At 55.0% G+C, this 14,005-nt stretch overlaps 2 protein-coding genes across 5 annotated transcripts; one reads left to right on the forward strand and one right to left on the reverse strand.

Moving 5' to 3' along the window:
• Nucleotides 1-5,358: 5,358 nt before the first annotated feature.
• Nucleotides 5,359-8,640, forward strand: GPBAR1 (G protein-coupled bile acid receptor 1). Of its 3 annotated transcripts, XM_019976508.2 has the most exons (3): nucleotides 5,359-5,608; nucleotides 6,413-6,572; nucleotides 7,457-8,640. In XM_019976508.2, the coding sequence occupies exon 3, from the start codon at nucleotides 7,502-7,504 to the stop codon at nucleotides 8,489-8,491; it is 990 nt and encodes a 329-aa protein (XP_019832067.1). In that variant the 5' UTR covers nucleotides 5,359-5,608; nucleotides 6,413-6,572; nucleotides 7,457-7,501; the 3' UTR covers nucleotides 8,492-8,640. The 3 variants fall into 3 exon arrangements, with proteins under 3 accessions (XP_019832067.1, XP_019832060.1, XP_070628237.1); XM_019976501.2 differs by lacking the exon at nucleotides 6,413-6,572 and having other exon boundaries at nucleotides 5,367-5,608; XM_070772136.1 differs by lacking the exons at nucleotides 5,359-5,608; nucleotides 6,413-6,572 and adding an exon at nucleotides 5,680-6,127.
• Nucleotides 8,641-9,000: 360 nt separating this feature from the next.
• Nucleotides 9,001-13,933, reverse strand: AAMP (angio associated migratory cell protein). 2 transcript variants are annotated; one of them, XM_019976539.2, is made up of 11 exons: nucleotides 13,731-13,933; nucleotides 13,096-13,248; nucleotides 12,334-12,453; nucleotides 11,680-11,819; nucleotides 11,281-11,425; nucleotides 10,918-11,001; nucleotides 10,704-10,819; nucleotides 10,443-10,546; nucleotides 10,221-10,311; nucleotides 9,911-10,065; nucleotides 9,001-9,490 (listed from the first exon to the last, which is right to left on the reverse strand). In XM_019976539.2, the coding sequence occupies exons 1-11, from the start codon at nucleotides 13,849-13,851 to the stop codon at nucleotides 9,415-9,417; spliced, it is 1,305 nt and encodes a 434-aa protein (XP_019832098.1). In that variant the 5' UTR covers nucleotides 13,852-13,933; the 3' UTR covers nucleotides 9,001-9,414. The 2 variants fall into 2 exon arrangements, with proteins under 2 accessions (XP_019832098.1, XP_019832090.1); XM_019976531.2 differs by having other exon boundaries at nucleotides 13,096-13,251.
• Between the last annotated feature and the right edge of the window lie 72 nt (nucleotides 13,934-14,005).

Below are 14,005 nucleotides of genomic sequence, written 5' to 3' on the forward strand. Positions count from 1 at the left end.
AGCTTTTTAATTTGTCTCCATCAAGTTCATTGTTTCAGACTGGTTTGAAACTGTCAATGAATTGTGAAATCTGATATTTCCTCAACAATTATGAGGTATTTGTAGATTAACTGCAGTTGTAAGAAACAGTGCTGAAATCCTGTAATACAATATAATTGCCAGGAGGAAGCTGATGTTAACACGATCACAACCTTACTCATATTTCCCCAGTTGTACATGCAGCTCATCTGTGTGTGTGTGTGTGTGGTTTCCTGTGTGTTTTTTTTTTTCACATATGTGACTTCATCTTCAGTGTTTTAAAATGGAATAGTAGATGCTGTTGTGTCATATATGCTGAGTACATCACTCCTATTATAGGTAAGTACTGATTCTGAAATATGTCTTAGTTGTGGACATACTGACTAGGTCATAGAAATGTCTTTACTGTGGGTCATGGTCAGATTTGAAGGGACAGGTCGTTTAGTCATCAAAACTTCACTTTACTCTTTGTAAATGAGATCCTGGAAAGCTCAGGATCAGTTAAGTTCCCATGCCCTCAACAAACAAGTGCCCTGGAGAGTGCTGTCCCCTTGGGGAGGCCAACCATGACCTGCAGTGGAGAGAGTTCACTGCCAAGGCTTCCCCGTGTTCTCCTGGGATGCGGCCCCTCATCACCTACTGCTGGTGGATGGAAAACTGGGCTAAGTTAGATCTGTTAGGAGACAGTGACATAGCTGTGCTCTGTACCCCTGTGTAAGGGGTTTGTGAAGGTAATTTTGCTAGAAGGTGTGTTTACCATCCCGCTGAGTTTCGAACAAATCTCCTTAGTAAGTTGGAACTCAACTGTATTTTGCCAATAATGGAGATTGGATTCCTGAAAAGTGCTGTAAATGGCAAAACCAAAATTGCTTAGAAGATACAGAGTTAGGAGGAGAAGAGGCATTAAGTACTTTTTACAGCAGTAAACCGTAAGGAATTGTCTTAATTCCAAGACTTGATCAGCATAAAAACTCATACTGATGAAAACCCCCTCCAAACTGGCTCCTTTGTGTACATCTGTTTCCAGGGCACACTTAACTCGTTCTCAAGGGCCCGCCTTCACCGTTATGGACAAAGGCCCACTGTAACTTCAGCCAGAGCCCATTGGAGGAGGACTTCAGCACACTGAGGATGTGGGCTGGGGAAAATGGGATCTAATCTCAGTGCTGATTTGCTCCTTTGCCCAAAGGTCCATGCCTGGGAGGTGTAGATGAGCTGGGGTGTAAACTGGAGAGTTTCAAAAATGTTTTTTCTCCAATGCGGGGAAACCCAGGTTCGATCCCTGGGCTGGGAAGATCCCCTGGAGAAGGAAATGGCAACCCACTCCAGTATTCTTGCCTGAAGAATCCCATGGACGGAGGAGCTTGGTAGGCTACAGTCCACGGGGTCGAAAAGAGTCGGACACGACTGAGTGACTTCACTTTCCACTTAATAGCTATGTGACTGAGTAGATTTCTTAATCTGAGCACCAGTGGCCTCATCTTTGGTTGGACATGACTCCACCTATCTCACCGGGCTCTTAAAAGGAATAAACAACAGATAAGTACCTATCACATCAGATCAGATCAGTCGCTCAGTCGTGTCCGACTTTGCAACCCCATAAATCGCAGCACGCCAGGCCTCCCTGTCCATCACCAACTCCCGGAGTTCACACAGACTCACGTCCATCGAGTCAGTGATGCCATCCAGCCATCTCATCCTCTGTTGTCCCCTTCTCCTCTTGCCCCCAATCCCTCCCAGCATCAGAGTCTTTTCCAGTGAATCAAGTAGGCATTTATAATGAGTGAAAAAGTTGGCTTAAAACTCAACATTCAGAAAACTAAAAGATCATGGCATCTGGTCCCATCACTTCATGGCAAAACAGTGACAGACTTTATTTTGGGGGGGCTCCAAAATGGTGACTGCAGCCATGAAATTAAGATGCTTGCTCCTTGGAAGAAAAGTTATGACCAACTTAGCATATTAAAAAGCAGAGACATTACTTTGCCAACAAAGGTCCATCTAGTCAAAGCTGTGGTTTTTCTAGTAGTCATGTATGGATGTGAGAGTTGGACTGAAAAGAAGGTAAGTGCTGAAGAATTGATGCTTTTGAACTGTGGTTTTGGAGAAGACTCTTGAGAGTCCCTCGGACACCAAGGAGATCCAACCAGTCCATGCTAAAGGAAATCAGTCCTGATTATTCATTGGAAAGACTGAGGCTGAAGCTGAAACTCCAATACTTTGGCCACCTAATGCGAAGAACTGACTCATTTGAAAAGACCCTGATGCTGGGAAAGATTGAAGGTGGGAAGAGAAGGGGACAACAGAGGATGAGATGGTTGGATGGTATCACCAACTCAATGGAGATAAGTTTGAGTAAACTCTAGGAGTTGGTGATGGACAGGGAGGCCTGGCATGCTGCAGTCCATGGGGTCGCAAAGAGTCGAACACTGCTGAGCAACTGAACTGAACTGACTGATAATGTCTATAATTAGAGTTGATAATGCTTTCTAATAAATCTTAGTTCCATTCTTACACTCCCAAGGGGATCAGAAGGGGCAGCATAAATCAAGGTTATTCTGCTTTGGGGTTATTCAGGTCCTCCCCCAAGATGGTGATATTTTTTGCTGGTGGCCCTCATACTGCAGTTTGAGGTGAGGAAGGTGTTGGTGGGTATCTCCCAAGTCTGGAGAAAGTAGGACCTGGGGAAGCTAAAATCCAGGAGCTTGGTGGGAAGACGACGACGTTAACAGAAAGTGGATAAGTGGACGTGTGGAACCAGAGGGCGGGAAATTGAAGCCAGGAAGAGGAAGTAACACCAGCTACTGTGTCAGCCCACATACCCAGAGCTGCTTCTCCTCTGTTACCATTTCAGTTCCTTCAGCCTCGTTCAAAGTAGGCCAGATGGACCCTCAGCCTAAGCCCAGCAGCCACACAGGCCCTAGACCCAAAGCCTGGGTCCATTCTGGGGACTCAAGAATTCTCAGTTCAAGCAATGCTGCCCCCTTCTGGGGATTGCTAAAAGCACTGTTAAATTTCTGTGAGAGATCTGTCATTTATCCGTAAGGGGAAGGACCAGTGTCCTCTGCTCATACAGCTGACTTAGGGCTTCCTCAGTCTTGGTCATAGTATTGCGCCCACAACCCTCCAGAGACCCCCAGGGGCTCGTCTGCTGTTGCATCTGGGGAGGGTTGAACAGTTCCATAGCCACTCATCACCCCTTTGCCTCTGTTCATCCAGTCAGTGAGTACTCACCACCAAGTCCCAGACACCCAGGGTCAACAGAAAAGTTAAATACCCAGGAGAACAGAGTGACAAAGGAGACCCAGGTGCATTTCCTGCCCCTGTCCATATCGGGCATCGTGATAACAGGCTGGACCTAAGGAGAGAAGGGGGACGGGTGGGGACTCTAGGGCCCGAAGAGTCAGCCGATGGGAGCATCTGAAGACTGCCTGCATCAGAGCCCTCCCGTGAGCAAAGGAGAGAAGGCTGTGGATGAGTCAGTCCCAGGGATTGATGGAACAGAGGAACCAGATGATCAAGGCAGGAGGAAACAGCTGAGTGGAAGACAGAACCCAGGCTGCCCGGCTCCTGCTCCCAGAGTTGTTCTTTACACGTCATCCCACACACTGTTTAGACAGAGCAGCGGAGAAGAAACACAGACATCCTGGAGGCTGCCGGGAGGAGGCCAGGGTTGGGAACAGAAGGTCTGTTTATTCTTGGCAGTCCAGTATCCAAGGGGCCCCACTCCCACTTCTGTCCAGACCCCAATCTGAACTCTCCCAGAGCCTCTTGACTTCTACCCAACCAGAGAGCGTGGGGCTGGGAGCCATCCCCTGGAACGCTGCGTCCTCCTAGCCCCCAGCTCCCTAGAGGACAGGTCTGAGACTGGATGCTTCTCCCACTTTTTGTCCAGAGACCCTTCTCTCCAGGACCCCTGACTGCCGTGCAGAGTTGGCAGAGCCAGACCTCTCAGGCCTCCCGCCCTTTGGGCCCAGGTCGTCCTGGGAGAGGGCAGAGGACCCCTTGCTCCATCTTCATGTGCTCTTGAACAAGAAAGCTTTTCCTAATGTCTAACCTCCAGTTTTCTTGCTGAAGTTTTAGCCTGTTTCCTCCCATTTCAGGTCTCAAGAAAATGTAACTGCTTCTCTCCCTCTCCCCAAAGTTACACTTGACACAAGGTGGAAATCAGGGCTTCCTGGCCTTGAACTTGCCCTTCCTCTCACTCAGTTTCCTGTGTTTCCTTGTGGAGTGAAAGTGTCATTACCCTCTTGCTATTCACAAGCTCTTCATCCGCTTATTTCAATGGAATTCTCAGAGGGGACGTGCAGAAAAGGCCAGAAGTTCCTCTCATTGACTGCTTCTGTGCCAACCACTGACCCAAGTCCTTATTACACTTTTTTTTTGCCCACACCACGTGGCATGTGGGATATACCCCAACTAGGGATTGAACCTGTGCCCCTGTAGTTGAAGGGTGGAATGTTAACCCCTGGACCTCCAGGGAAGTCTCCCCACATTTTCTCATTTAGTCTCACAATAGATGAAAATGGTACGAGCCCCCATTCTACAGATGAGGAAACTGAGGTAAGAAAATCTAAAAATTTGTTCAAATTTACACAGCCAGTAAAATAGGATCCAAGTAGGATTCTGAGATTTAAACCCAGGCCTTCTGATTCAAGCACTGGCTGTTTCTTAGTCTTCATGGAGGAGAAAAGAAGGATGTCATTTGTTGAGACCCCTCCCCCTGTTAGGTGTCCGGCAGTGGGGTGTATGCAGTTACGTATATTATCCCATAAGACTCCTGGCAACACTGACTGATGGTTTGCCTTGTTCCCATTTTACAGGTGAGAAAATAGAGGTCCAGAGATAGCTTGCCCAAGAGCCATTCATGCCTCAGCCCAAAACGTGACTCACAAAGTAATTGAGAAAAGTGCGGAATGAACCCAGATTCTAGGAGGCAAGGCTGGCTTTATAAGCTGAAAGTTCCCATCAGGTAATAGGAAGGGGAGATAGCAAGGATTCTCGCGTTCCAAAGGCCCCCACCACCGCCACCATCAGACTGTACTCAGCAGAGTGGCAGAATTACAGAGCTGGATGCGCTATCAGCTGGCTGGCCACTGATATATTTATAAAATGTAAATATATCAGCCGGGAGATGGGGAGGATAGACTAAATCATTGTTCACTAACTGGAATGCATTTCTCAGATTAGCTAACCAGCAGCAGGCCAGAGAGCTCCAAGCTGCCTCCTTGGAGCCAAGCTATGTCCAGTGGCTGGAGACAGGGCCACTGGTATGGGAGGAAGACGTGGAGGGCGCCCAGGGGAAAGGGGAGGAAGCCTTCCCAGCACAGCAGCTCAGGGTGTGTCGGGCCCCACCCCCAGAGGCGGGGCCAGGCTGGGTCCCACCAGCCTCAGCTCCATCCCAGGCGAGGGCAGAGCCAGGGCAGCAGAGAGCTGGGGGCCCTGCTGTCTCCACACAGTGGAGGTACCATGACCTCAACGGTCAGGACACCAGACGTCGCCAGAAGCCCTGCAGCACTGGCTGGGACAACTCCCTGACACTCGGAGGGGAGCCCAGGCTGGGCAAGCCACATCTGTCACCTACAGTCATGTGAGTAGCTACCTAACCCTAACCCTAGCCCCCACCCGGCCCCCGGGCCACACCTGGAGACCTCAGCCGCAGGGCCTGAAGAGACCTTGCACCCAGCCCAAGCCACCCGAGCCTCCATGTTGTGACTGCCAAGAAGTCCCCCCACCCCCAGGGCTGACCCTGCCTTTCTTGCTGCTCTGGTGGAGGTGGGGTGGGAGACTCACTCCCAGCGAAGAGCTGGGAGTGCCAGCCCGCGACTCCAGAGTCCAGGTTTGAAGTCTCAGGTCCCTGAGATCTCCTGGGGTTTGAACAAGTTAACAGTGTGGGGATGAAGGGGAACAGAAACCAGAGGGCCGCTGGAAGGGAAAGATGTTCCCAGCAGAGGGCACTGGGGGACACTGAGAAAGAGGAACCAGGCTGAGGGTAAAGGGGTGCAACGGCCTGGGGGAACTGGGGGAGCTGGGAATAGAAGCGGTAGCATCTCCTGTGCTCAGGGTGGCCTTGAGGCCCTTCGACCCTCTGACCCCGGGGAGGGGGCAGGTAGAAATCCTTCCCTTATTGACTTTGATCCTAGCAACAGCAGCTGCTCCCCTGTTGACAGAAGCAGGAGTTTCCCACAGGGCCCAGGCAGGATACCCCCTCCCTCATCCCCATGATGTGGCGGCAGGGCCAGGGCATGGGAGGACTGGGACAGGTCAGAGCCACGGAAAGGCCAGGCGCTGCCCAGCAGCTCCCCCTCCATCTCTGGGCTCACTTCAGCCCCCCTTGCCCTCCACACTCACTGCCAACCTTCCCCCTCACTCAGCAGCTCTTCCCCTCCTCCAGTTCCCAGGAAAGGCCGGTTGCTAGCTGCTAGCCTGGTGCGGACGTCAAGTTTATGGGCTGGAAGTCCTACCCGGAGGCTGCTCACTGAAGTGTAACCAGCCACAAGGCGGATGGAAGGGAGGTGCTGGGGACAGGGCAACCCCTTGGTGCTGCTAACTCAGTGAGCCCTGCCTCAGACTGACTTCTGCCCCACCCCACCCCCACCCCCACCCCCACCCCCAATCCTTAGTAACCTACCACTTTTTAAGACACTGATGCCAACCAGCCTGCAAGCATCTGAAGACAGGGATCACTCTCCACTCTCCCACCCCTCCCCACCCAACCCCAGCCCTAGCCCCTAGTCCAGGGCCCGCCCATGGCCCAAAGAAGGCTGTCAGCTGTTGGCTGGCCAGAGGATCACTACACACCAGCCAGACTCCATCCTATCCCTTTAGCTGATTTAGACGCCTCACCTGGTGGAGGCAGGGATGGTCCAAATGCTGTGGGGACGGGTGTGTCTAACCAGAGGCATAGACACAGCTGCCCAGAGAGGGTCAGGCAGGTAACAGAAATGGGGAAAGGGCTGGGTGGGGACTGTAGGGAGCTTTCTGAAGGCAGTGACAGCGCAACTCTAGCTGGTTGCTACTACATAGGCCCTGATTGTTTTTTTTAACCAAAAATATGAATTTTTGTGTAAATTTTAATTGGCAATTCATTGGAGGAAAAATGTGTATCAGCAAACAGGATATGGTCCACAGTGCATTGGTCTCCAACCTCTAGATAGCTTCCCTGGTGGTTTAGAGGTAAAGAAATCCGCCTGCCAATGCAGGAGACGCGGGTTCAGTCCCTGACTGGGGAATAGCTCAATAGTTCAATCGAGAAGGGACTAGCTACCCACTCCAGTATTCTGGCCTGGGAAATCCCACTGACAGAGAAGCCTGGTGACCTACAGTCCCTGGGGTCACAAAGAGTCCGACATGACTTAGCGACTAAACAACAACTTGCCGAGAGAGGACAGTGATCCGCAGCCCCATCCTAACTCCAGCCACCCCATCTTCCGTCCAGGCATGCCTGCTGCTGCTCCAGGTCTCCCCCGTCCCCAGGCCCAAGATGACATCCAACAGCACCAGGGAGGTGCCCAGCCCCGTTCCTGCAGGGGCCCTGGGGCTCTCCCTGGCCCTGGCAAGCCTCATCGTCGCTGCCAACCTGCTCCTGGCCGTGGGTATCGCCGGGGACCGCCGCCTGCGCAGCCCGCCCGCTGGCTGCTTCTTCCTGAGTCTTCTGCTGGCAGGGCTGCTCACGGGGCTGGCGCTGCCCGCGCTGCCCGTCCTATGGAGCCAGAGCCGCCGGGGCTACTGGTCCTGCCTCTTCCTCTACTTGGCTCCCAACTTCTGCTTCCTCTCCCTGCTCGCCAACCTCCTACTGGTGCACGGGGAGCGCTACATGGCCGTGCTGCGGCCCCTGCGGCCCCGTGGGAGCATGCGGCTGGCCCTGCTCCTCACCTGGGCTGCCCCCTTGCTCTTTGCCAGCCTGCCTGCCCTGGGCTGGAACCACTGGGCCCCTGGTGGCAACTGCAGCTCCCAGGCCGTCTTCCCAGCCCCCTACCTCTACCTCGAAATCTATGGGCTCCTGCTGCCGGCTGTGGGCGCGGCCGCCCTCCTCTCGGTCCGCGTGCTGGTCACTGCGCACCGCCAGCTGCAGGACATCCGCCGGCTGGAGCGGGCCGTGTGCCGCGGGGCGCCCTCGGCCCTGGCCCGAGCCCTCACCTGGCGGCAGGCCAGGGCACAGGCCGGGGCCACGTTGCTCTTCGGGCTGTGCTGGGGGCCCTACGTGGCCACCCTGCTGCTCTCTGTCCTGGCCTTTGAGCAGCGCCCGCCACTAGGGCCCGGAACTCTGCTGTCCCTCATCTCACTGGGCAGCGCCAGTGCGGCGGCCGTGCCCGTGGCCATGGGGCTGGGTGATCAGCGCTATACAGGCCCCTGGAGGGTGGCCGCCCAGAAGTGGCTCCGGATGCTGCGGGGCAGACCGCAGAGCAGTCCTGGTCCCAGCACCGCCTACCATACCAGCAGCCAAAGCAGCGTGGACCTTGACTTGAACTAGAGGGAGGGCCTCTGCTCATTCCAATTAGAAGCATCCATCCATCTTGGCTCCCAAGCCCGTCTCCACATGTCCCCACAGATCTGGATCATGGATCAGAGAGTGTCCCTGTATGACCCCACTCTGACTGAATAAAGCTCCCTTGGCCCAGGTGATGGTTATCTCATTCTGTGTCTTAGCCAAGGAGGGACAGGTGAACAGCTGGGGAAAGAACCTAGAGGATCCAGGGAGATTCCATGTCTTAGCCAGGGAGGGACAGGTGAACAGCTGGGGAAAGAACCTAGAGGATCCAGGGAGATTCCATGTCTCAGCCAGGGAGGGACAGGTGAACAGCTGGGGAAAGAACCTAGAGGATATATATCCAGGGAGATTCCTGGTAGGCAGGCAGTTGTAGGTGAGGGCGGTGAGTTGAGGAACCCTGAAATCCAGCAGAGGGGGAGGGTAGCAACACCCTGACATGCCCCTCACTGGTTCCTCCTCACGTCCAGCCACAAAATCCACACAGACACGTCTCTGGGAAGTATATTTTATTTACATTTTTAAAATCTGTTAACTAACATCTCTTCCTCCTTTCCACCCCCAGAGACTTGGGAAGGGAAAGAACGGGAACTTCAAAGACCTACTCCCCACATACAAACACACACCCCCATGGCTCACACCAGCAAAGGAAGTGAAAGAGAAAGAGGTCTGAACCTCCCTCTGAAGTATCCGCCAGGTCTGGGTGAGAGGGAGGGAGGGGGGGAAGGAGGAGCCCGAGGGGTGGGTTTCTTAAGAAAAGGAAGAGACAGAGGGAGCAAGTCAGTTTGAAGGGGTTGGAAAGTAGTCCGAGGCCCCTCCCCTCCTCTTCCCTCCTACCCGACCGCCTCTGCTGTGGGGGGTCTCCCTGCGCCCCCTCCACACCAGACACAAAGCAGACGCTGCAGCTGTTAGCGGTCAGGTCTCTGGACACAAAATACTTTTGCTTTGTGGTCTCCTGACGTGGTCACCACCAAGGAGGCATCTCTGTGGACAGAAAGCACGGTTGGAAAGGACTGGAGAACCTAAGGCCCACCCCAAGCCCACCACCCAGGGGCCCTTTGGGGGGCTCTTCCAGTGTATCCTCAACTCTAGACCGCTAGTGCCTGGCGCTGGGCTCACCAGCCCACATCCGGTGAACACTCCTGAAGCCAGCCATCAGCCTGAGGATCAGGGGAGAGCTGCCCGCATGGGGGAGGCAGTCCCAGCCCCTGAGCCCGAGAGTGAGATGAGAGGCCACACCATCAACAGAGGACGACTCCCACAGGCCCCCAGCACGGCTGCCTAGGCAGGCCCAGGCCTTGGGTCCCAGCTTCCTTTAGCAGCCCTCCCACACTTTAAGAGCCCCACATGCTGCTCTCACCTTTCAAATACGCAGAGACCCTAGCCCATGCCAAATCCACTTACTTGCTGAGGGCAAAGTCCAGGATCTCGGCCGTGTGGCCCCGGTAGTCAGTAAGCAGGCGGCCAGTCCGAGCATCCCAGAGGCGCACGATGCCATCCAGGCTGCAAGTGTAAACCACGGCGGTGCCTGCCTCCCACAGCAGCTGCACAATGCCCGACTGCAGAAGGGTACACAGGAGCGAGGTGCGTCATGGGCATCTGCTCCCAACTCTCAAGGAGGGAGGAGGGGATGATGGACCATAGGAAGGACTAGGCAGGAGCCATGTCTGCGGCAGATGCTCCCAGAGAACCTGGGCTTCCCCACAGCCTGTACCTGGTGCTGACACTGGTGCCTGAGGGTCTGTGTGGACAGGTCATAGATGGCCAAGGTCCCATCCAGGTAGCCAACAGCTGCCAGAGGCATCCTGGCAGAAGAGAGCATCATGAAGGCTCATGGGGGGACCTGCACTTGGCGCCCTCTGTCCTCCCTGGTCCCCAGCCCCCTCCCCCAAGCCCCCTGCTCATGTGTCCAGGCTGAGGCCGCGCTCACACTCACACACTGCAGAAGCCCAAGGACTCCACGGAGTTGGACTCACTCTCCTCCCCTTCTCCCAGGCTCGGCTGGGAGGCCACAGTCTCCGGTCTGAAAACGCCCACCACCTATGAGCCAGAGGAGAGGATCAGAAGAGGGCCTGGAAACATGATTCCCCAGTAAGAGAAGAAAGGTACTGGGGCAAGGAGGCTGACTGAAGAAAAAGAAGAAACGGAGATGCGGAAAGCAGAGGGCCCCACAGCCAGACTTCCAGGTCCCACTCACCTTGCCGGTGGTGGCACTGACCAGCTTGGCCTGGCAGTCCACAGAGCCAGTGAGGATCAGGCTGCCATCCTGGTTGGTGGCGACACAGGTCAGAGGGCCCTGGTGACCCTCGGTCCCTAGGATGAAGCAGGGAGGAAGTCAGGCTTCATCCTGACCCAGGTCTCGGCCCTTTCCCCACAAAAGCCTAGGTTAACACCTTCGCCACCTCCAATACCTTTTAGTACGTGGATAGAGTTTCCCTGCTTCAGGTCCCAAATCCTGATGGTGCCATCTTCATAGCCAACTACAGCTCGCTTCCCTGAAGGATCAGAGATGCAGGTGAAGAGACGACAACCAGCACAGACACACCAGCACTTCAGGCAAGAGAAGAGACAGGCAGGCAAGGAAGCGAGGGAACAGACAGTGCCCCAGGGAAGACCCAGTTCCAGGTGAGAAAGGGGAAGCTGTTTGCTCTGGTCCTGGGAGGTCACTGCTCTCAACAGCAGACCTCGGAGTTTGCTGACCATGGCCCAGGAGGGTGCCAGGCATGTGTGGAACCCAGACCCCACCTGTCTACACTCAGGAATGCCGCTCTCACCATCAGGGAGGACTCGGCCACAGGTGGCCGGGCAGTTGGGGCCCTGGAAGGTCTTGCAGTCACCAGTCGGAACCTTCCACATCCAGGTGTTGCCATCAGCCGTGCCCGCCAGGAGGACAGGTGCCCGAGGGTGCCACTCCATCCACTGGGCAGGGACAAAGGCTCAACAAGGGTTCCCCTCAGCCCATCTCACCTAGGAGTCTGCCCCCAGAACCCCACCAAGCTCTCCCTGCTTCCGAGTCAGTGGGGACATCCCAGGGGACAGGCCCAGACACTTTTGCTGTCCCCTGGGACAGCACTGGCTCAGAGCTGGCTTGATCCGTTCAAGGTGGTATGGGCCCCCGAGTTCTCCCTACTCCACCCGGCCCTCAGAGTTGAATCCCACTGTGACAATCTCACCTCTAGATCTCCTGCTTCAAAAGACCAGACCTCCTCCTTTGTGTCCACCTGCCACACTTTTAAAAGACCACTCATGTCTCCTGTGGCCACTAGGGTAGAGTCATGGCTGAAACCAGCACAAGTCACAGAGTCTTTATGGCCTGCAGAGAGTGGGCAGAAAGAGAAGAGAATGTCAGGGAACCTGGTGCTGGGGATACAGGACCCAGGTATCCGGCCCCCAGAAAGTACCAGCTGGGAAAAAAAGGATGAGTCCCCACAAAACAGGCAACCAAACTCAGAGCTGCTGCAGAAGCCCACTGCAGCAACCCCCAGCTCTCCCCAGGCAAAACACTACTGGGCCCCCACTTGACCATGTGTAGCCCAGACCTATGTCTTTCCCATTCTGTCCGCACCTCTGCCTGAAATATCCACAGCCTCCTTCCCACCCCCATTCTCCGCCACTAGTGTCGCCTCCTCCAGGTCTTTCCCTGACTCCCTCGGCCAGTCAGTGTCTCCCTCCCCCACACCCACAAAAGACTAGGATATTCTTTGGGGCTCTTGGGCCAAGCATAGAGCTGGCAAAACAGGGGTCAATAAATGGCTGCTGGATGCATAACCACTGCAGGCCACCCCCTAAGACCTCCAAAGAGGCAGGACTTCACCGAGCTCCCTCACCTGCACACTCAAAGAGCAGTTCCCCATCGCTGAGCCTCCACACAAAGGCTTTGTCGTCTTCACCTCCTGTCACTGCCAAGGTGTTGGTCTTGGGGTCCAGGCTCACACAGAACACTGATGCTGTCCCAAGAGATATTCCAAGAGTAAGGAAGTGGGGATCCCACCTAGAGTCCTGTCCTTCAGGACCTTTGGGGAGCCCACCCCCCTTCCACCTAAAGCAACATGTCTTTCTTCCTGGAAAAGAAGGGTGCATTCAAGCTCTTCTAAGTTTCAAGCATTCGGTTGTTGGAGAAGTCCCTCCCCAGGACACATCGCTCTCCTGTACTCTTTCTTCCATTCACCCCACATTTCTGTGGTGGACAAGAGGAGGGAACGAGTGTAGGGCTTACAGTTCTCAGAGTGGGATGCCACCAGGTTGGGGGCTGAGTGAGGAAAGCCTGCGTTACTGGTTCCTTATCAAGAGTTAATATTTAAGAGGATTATCCAAAAGATGATCTAAAAGGTACTATTACCCCTAATTCAGAGTAAAGGAACTTTTATCAATGACAACTTTTTAAAAGGAAACTAAAACCCAGAGACGTCAATAAAGATCATAAACAACCAAGTAGCAGAGACAGGATTTGAATCCAAGTGTGTCTCAACTGACTCCAGGAGCCAACAGCTCCTCCATCACAAAGGCAACATTTTCCCACCACTACATGGCAGATGATGTGCAAATGTCCACCTGGACTGAACTTAGGACAGCTCTCCCCAGGGACCTACCAGAATGCAATGCAAAAGTGACCTCGCTGTCGTCGGGGCCCTCCATGCTGCCGACCACCCCTTCCTGGGGTTCCAGGACCCAGCCCTCCTCGTTGCCCTCTTCTTCTTCCTCTTCCTCGAAGTCCACATCTTCCATCTCCTGGACCAGATCGTCTGCTTTGGGGAGAGGGTTAACAGACGGTGTGCAGCAGGCGGGAAGAGGGATGGCAAGTGTGGGGAGGCCCGAGGCTGGGGTGGTCATGTGGCGAGAGGGCAAGGTGAGGTCAGACAGGAGGGGTGAAGCGGGGGGTGAGAGGCGGCAGGGAGGAGGGGGCGTGCAGAACGGAGGACCGGAGAGCTCTGAGGACCTGGGGTTGGCCAGAGACCGTGTGGGAAGGGAGGGCCGAGGGAATGATGGGAAGGGGGTGTGTGAGGGGAAGGGCCAGGGGAGGCGTCAGGGGAACCCCCACCCCGGGCCAGGCCTGAAAACTAAGTGTGGGGTTGGGGGAGAGGGGAAGGGCGAAGGAGGTAGGTAGGAATGACAGGTGAGGTGGGGTGGGGTGGGGTGGGGTAAGGAGCAGAGGGGGGAAAACCCGGGGTCAAAGGCCAGGGGTAAGAGCCTCTTGTCCCATGGCCTGAGGATCCGCAGCTCTTACCCGGGTCCGGCGGACCAGGATCCAGTTCTACCACCTCGATAATCTCTTCATCACCATGGAAGCTTAGAGTCTCCAACGGGGGGGTGTCAGCAGCGGCCCCGCTCTCCGATTCGGACTCCATGCGGCGCAAGCGGCGGGCCCACTTCTCTGGGCCCAAACGCCTCCCAGAGTCAGCTCTGCGCGACGACGCGGAACTCGAGCCCCTCCTCCCGGGAGGAAGTAGGCGTAGGCGACTCCCCGGCAGGGAGAGCGACGGCCTCTTGACCAATAGCGAA

This window comes from Bos indicus, chromosome 2 (genome assembly GCF_029378745.1).
Source record: "Bos indicus isolate NIAB-ARS_2022 breed Sahiwal x Tharparkar chromosome 2, NIAB-ARS_B.indTharparkar_mat_pri_1.0, whole genome shotgun sequence".
NCBI classification, from domain to species: Eukaryota; Metazoa; Chordata; class Mammalia; order Artiodactyla; family Bovidae; genus Bos; species Bos indicus.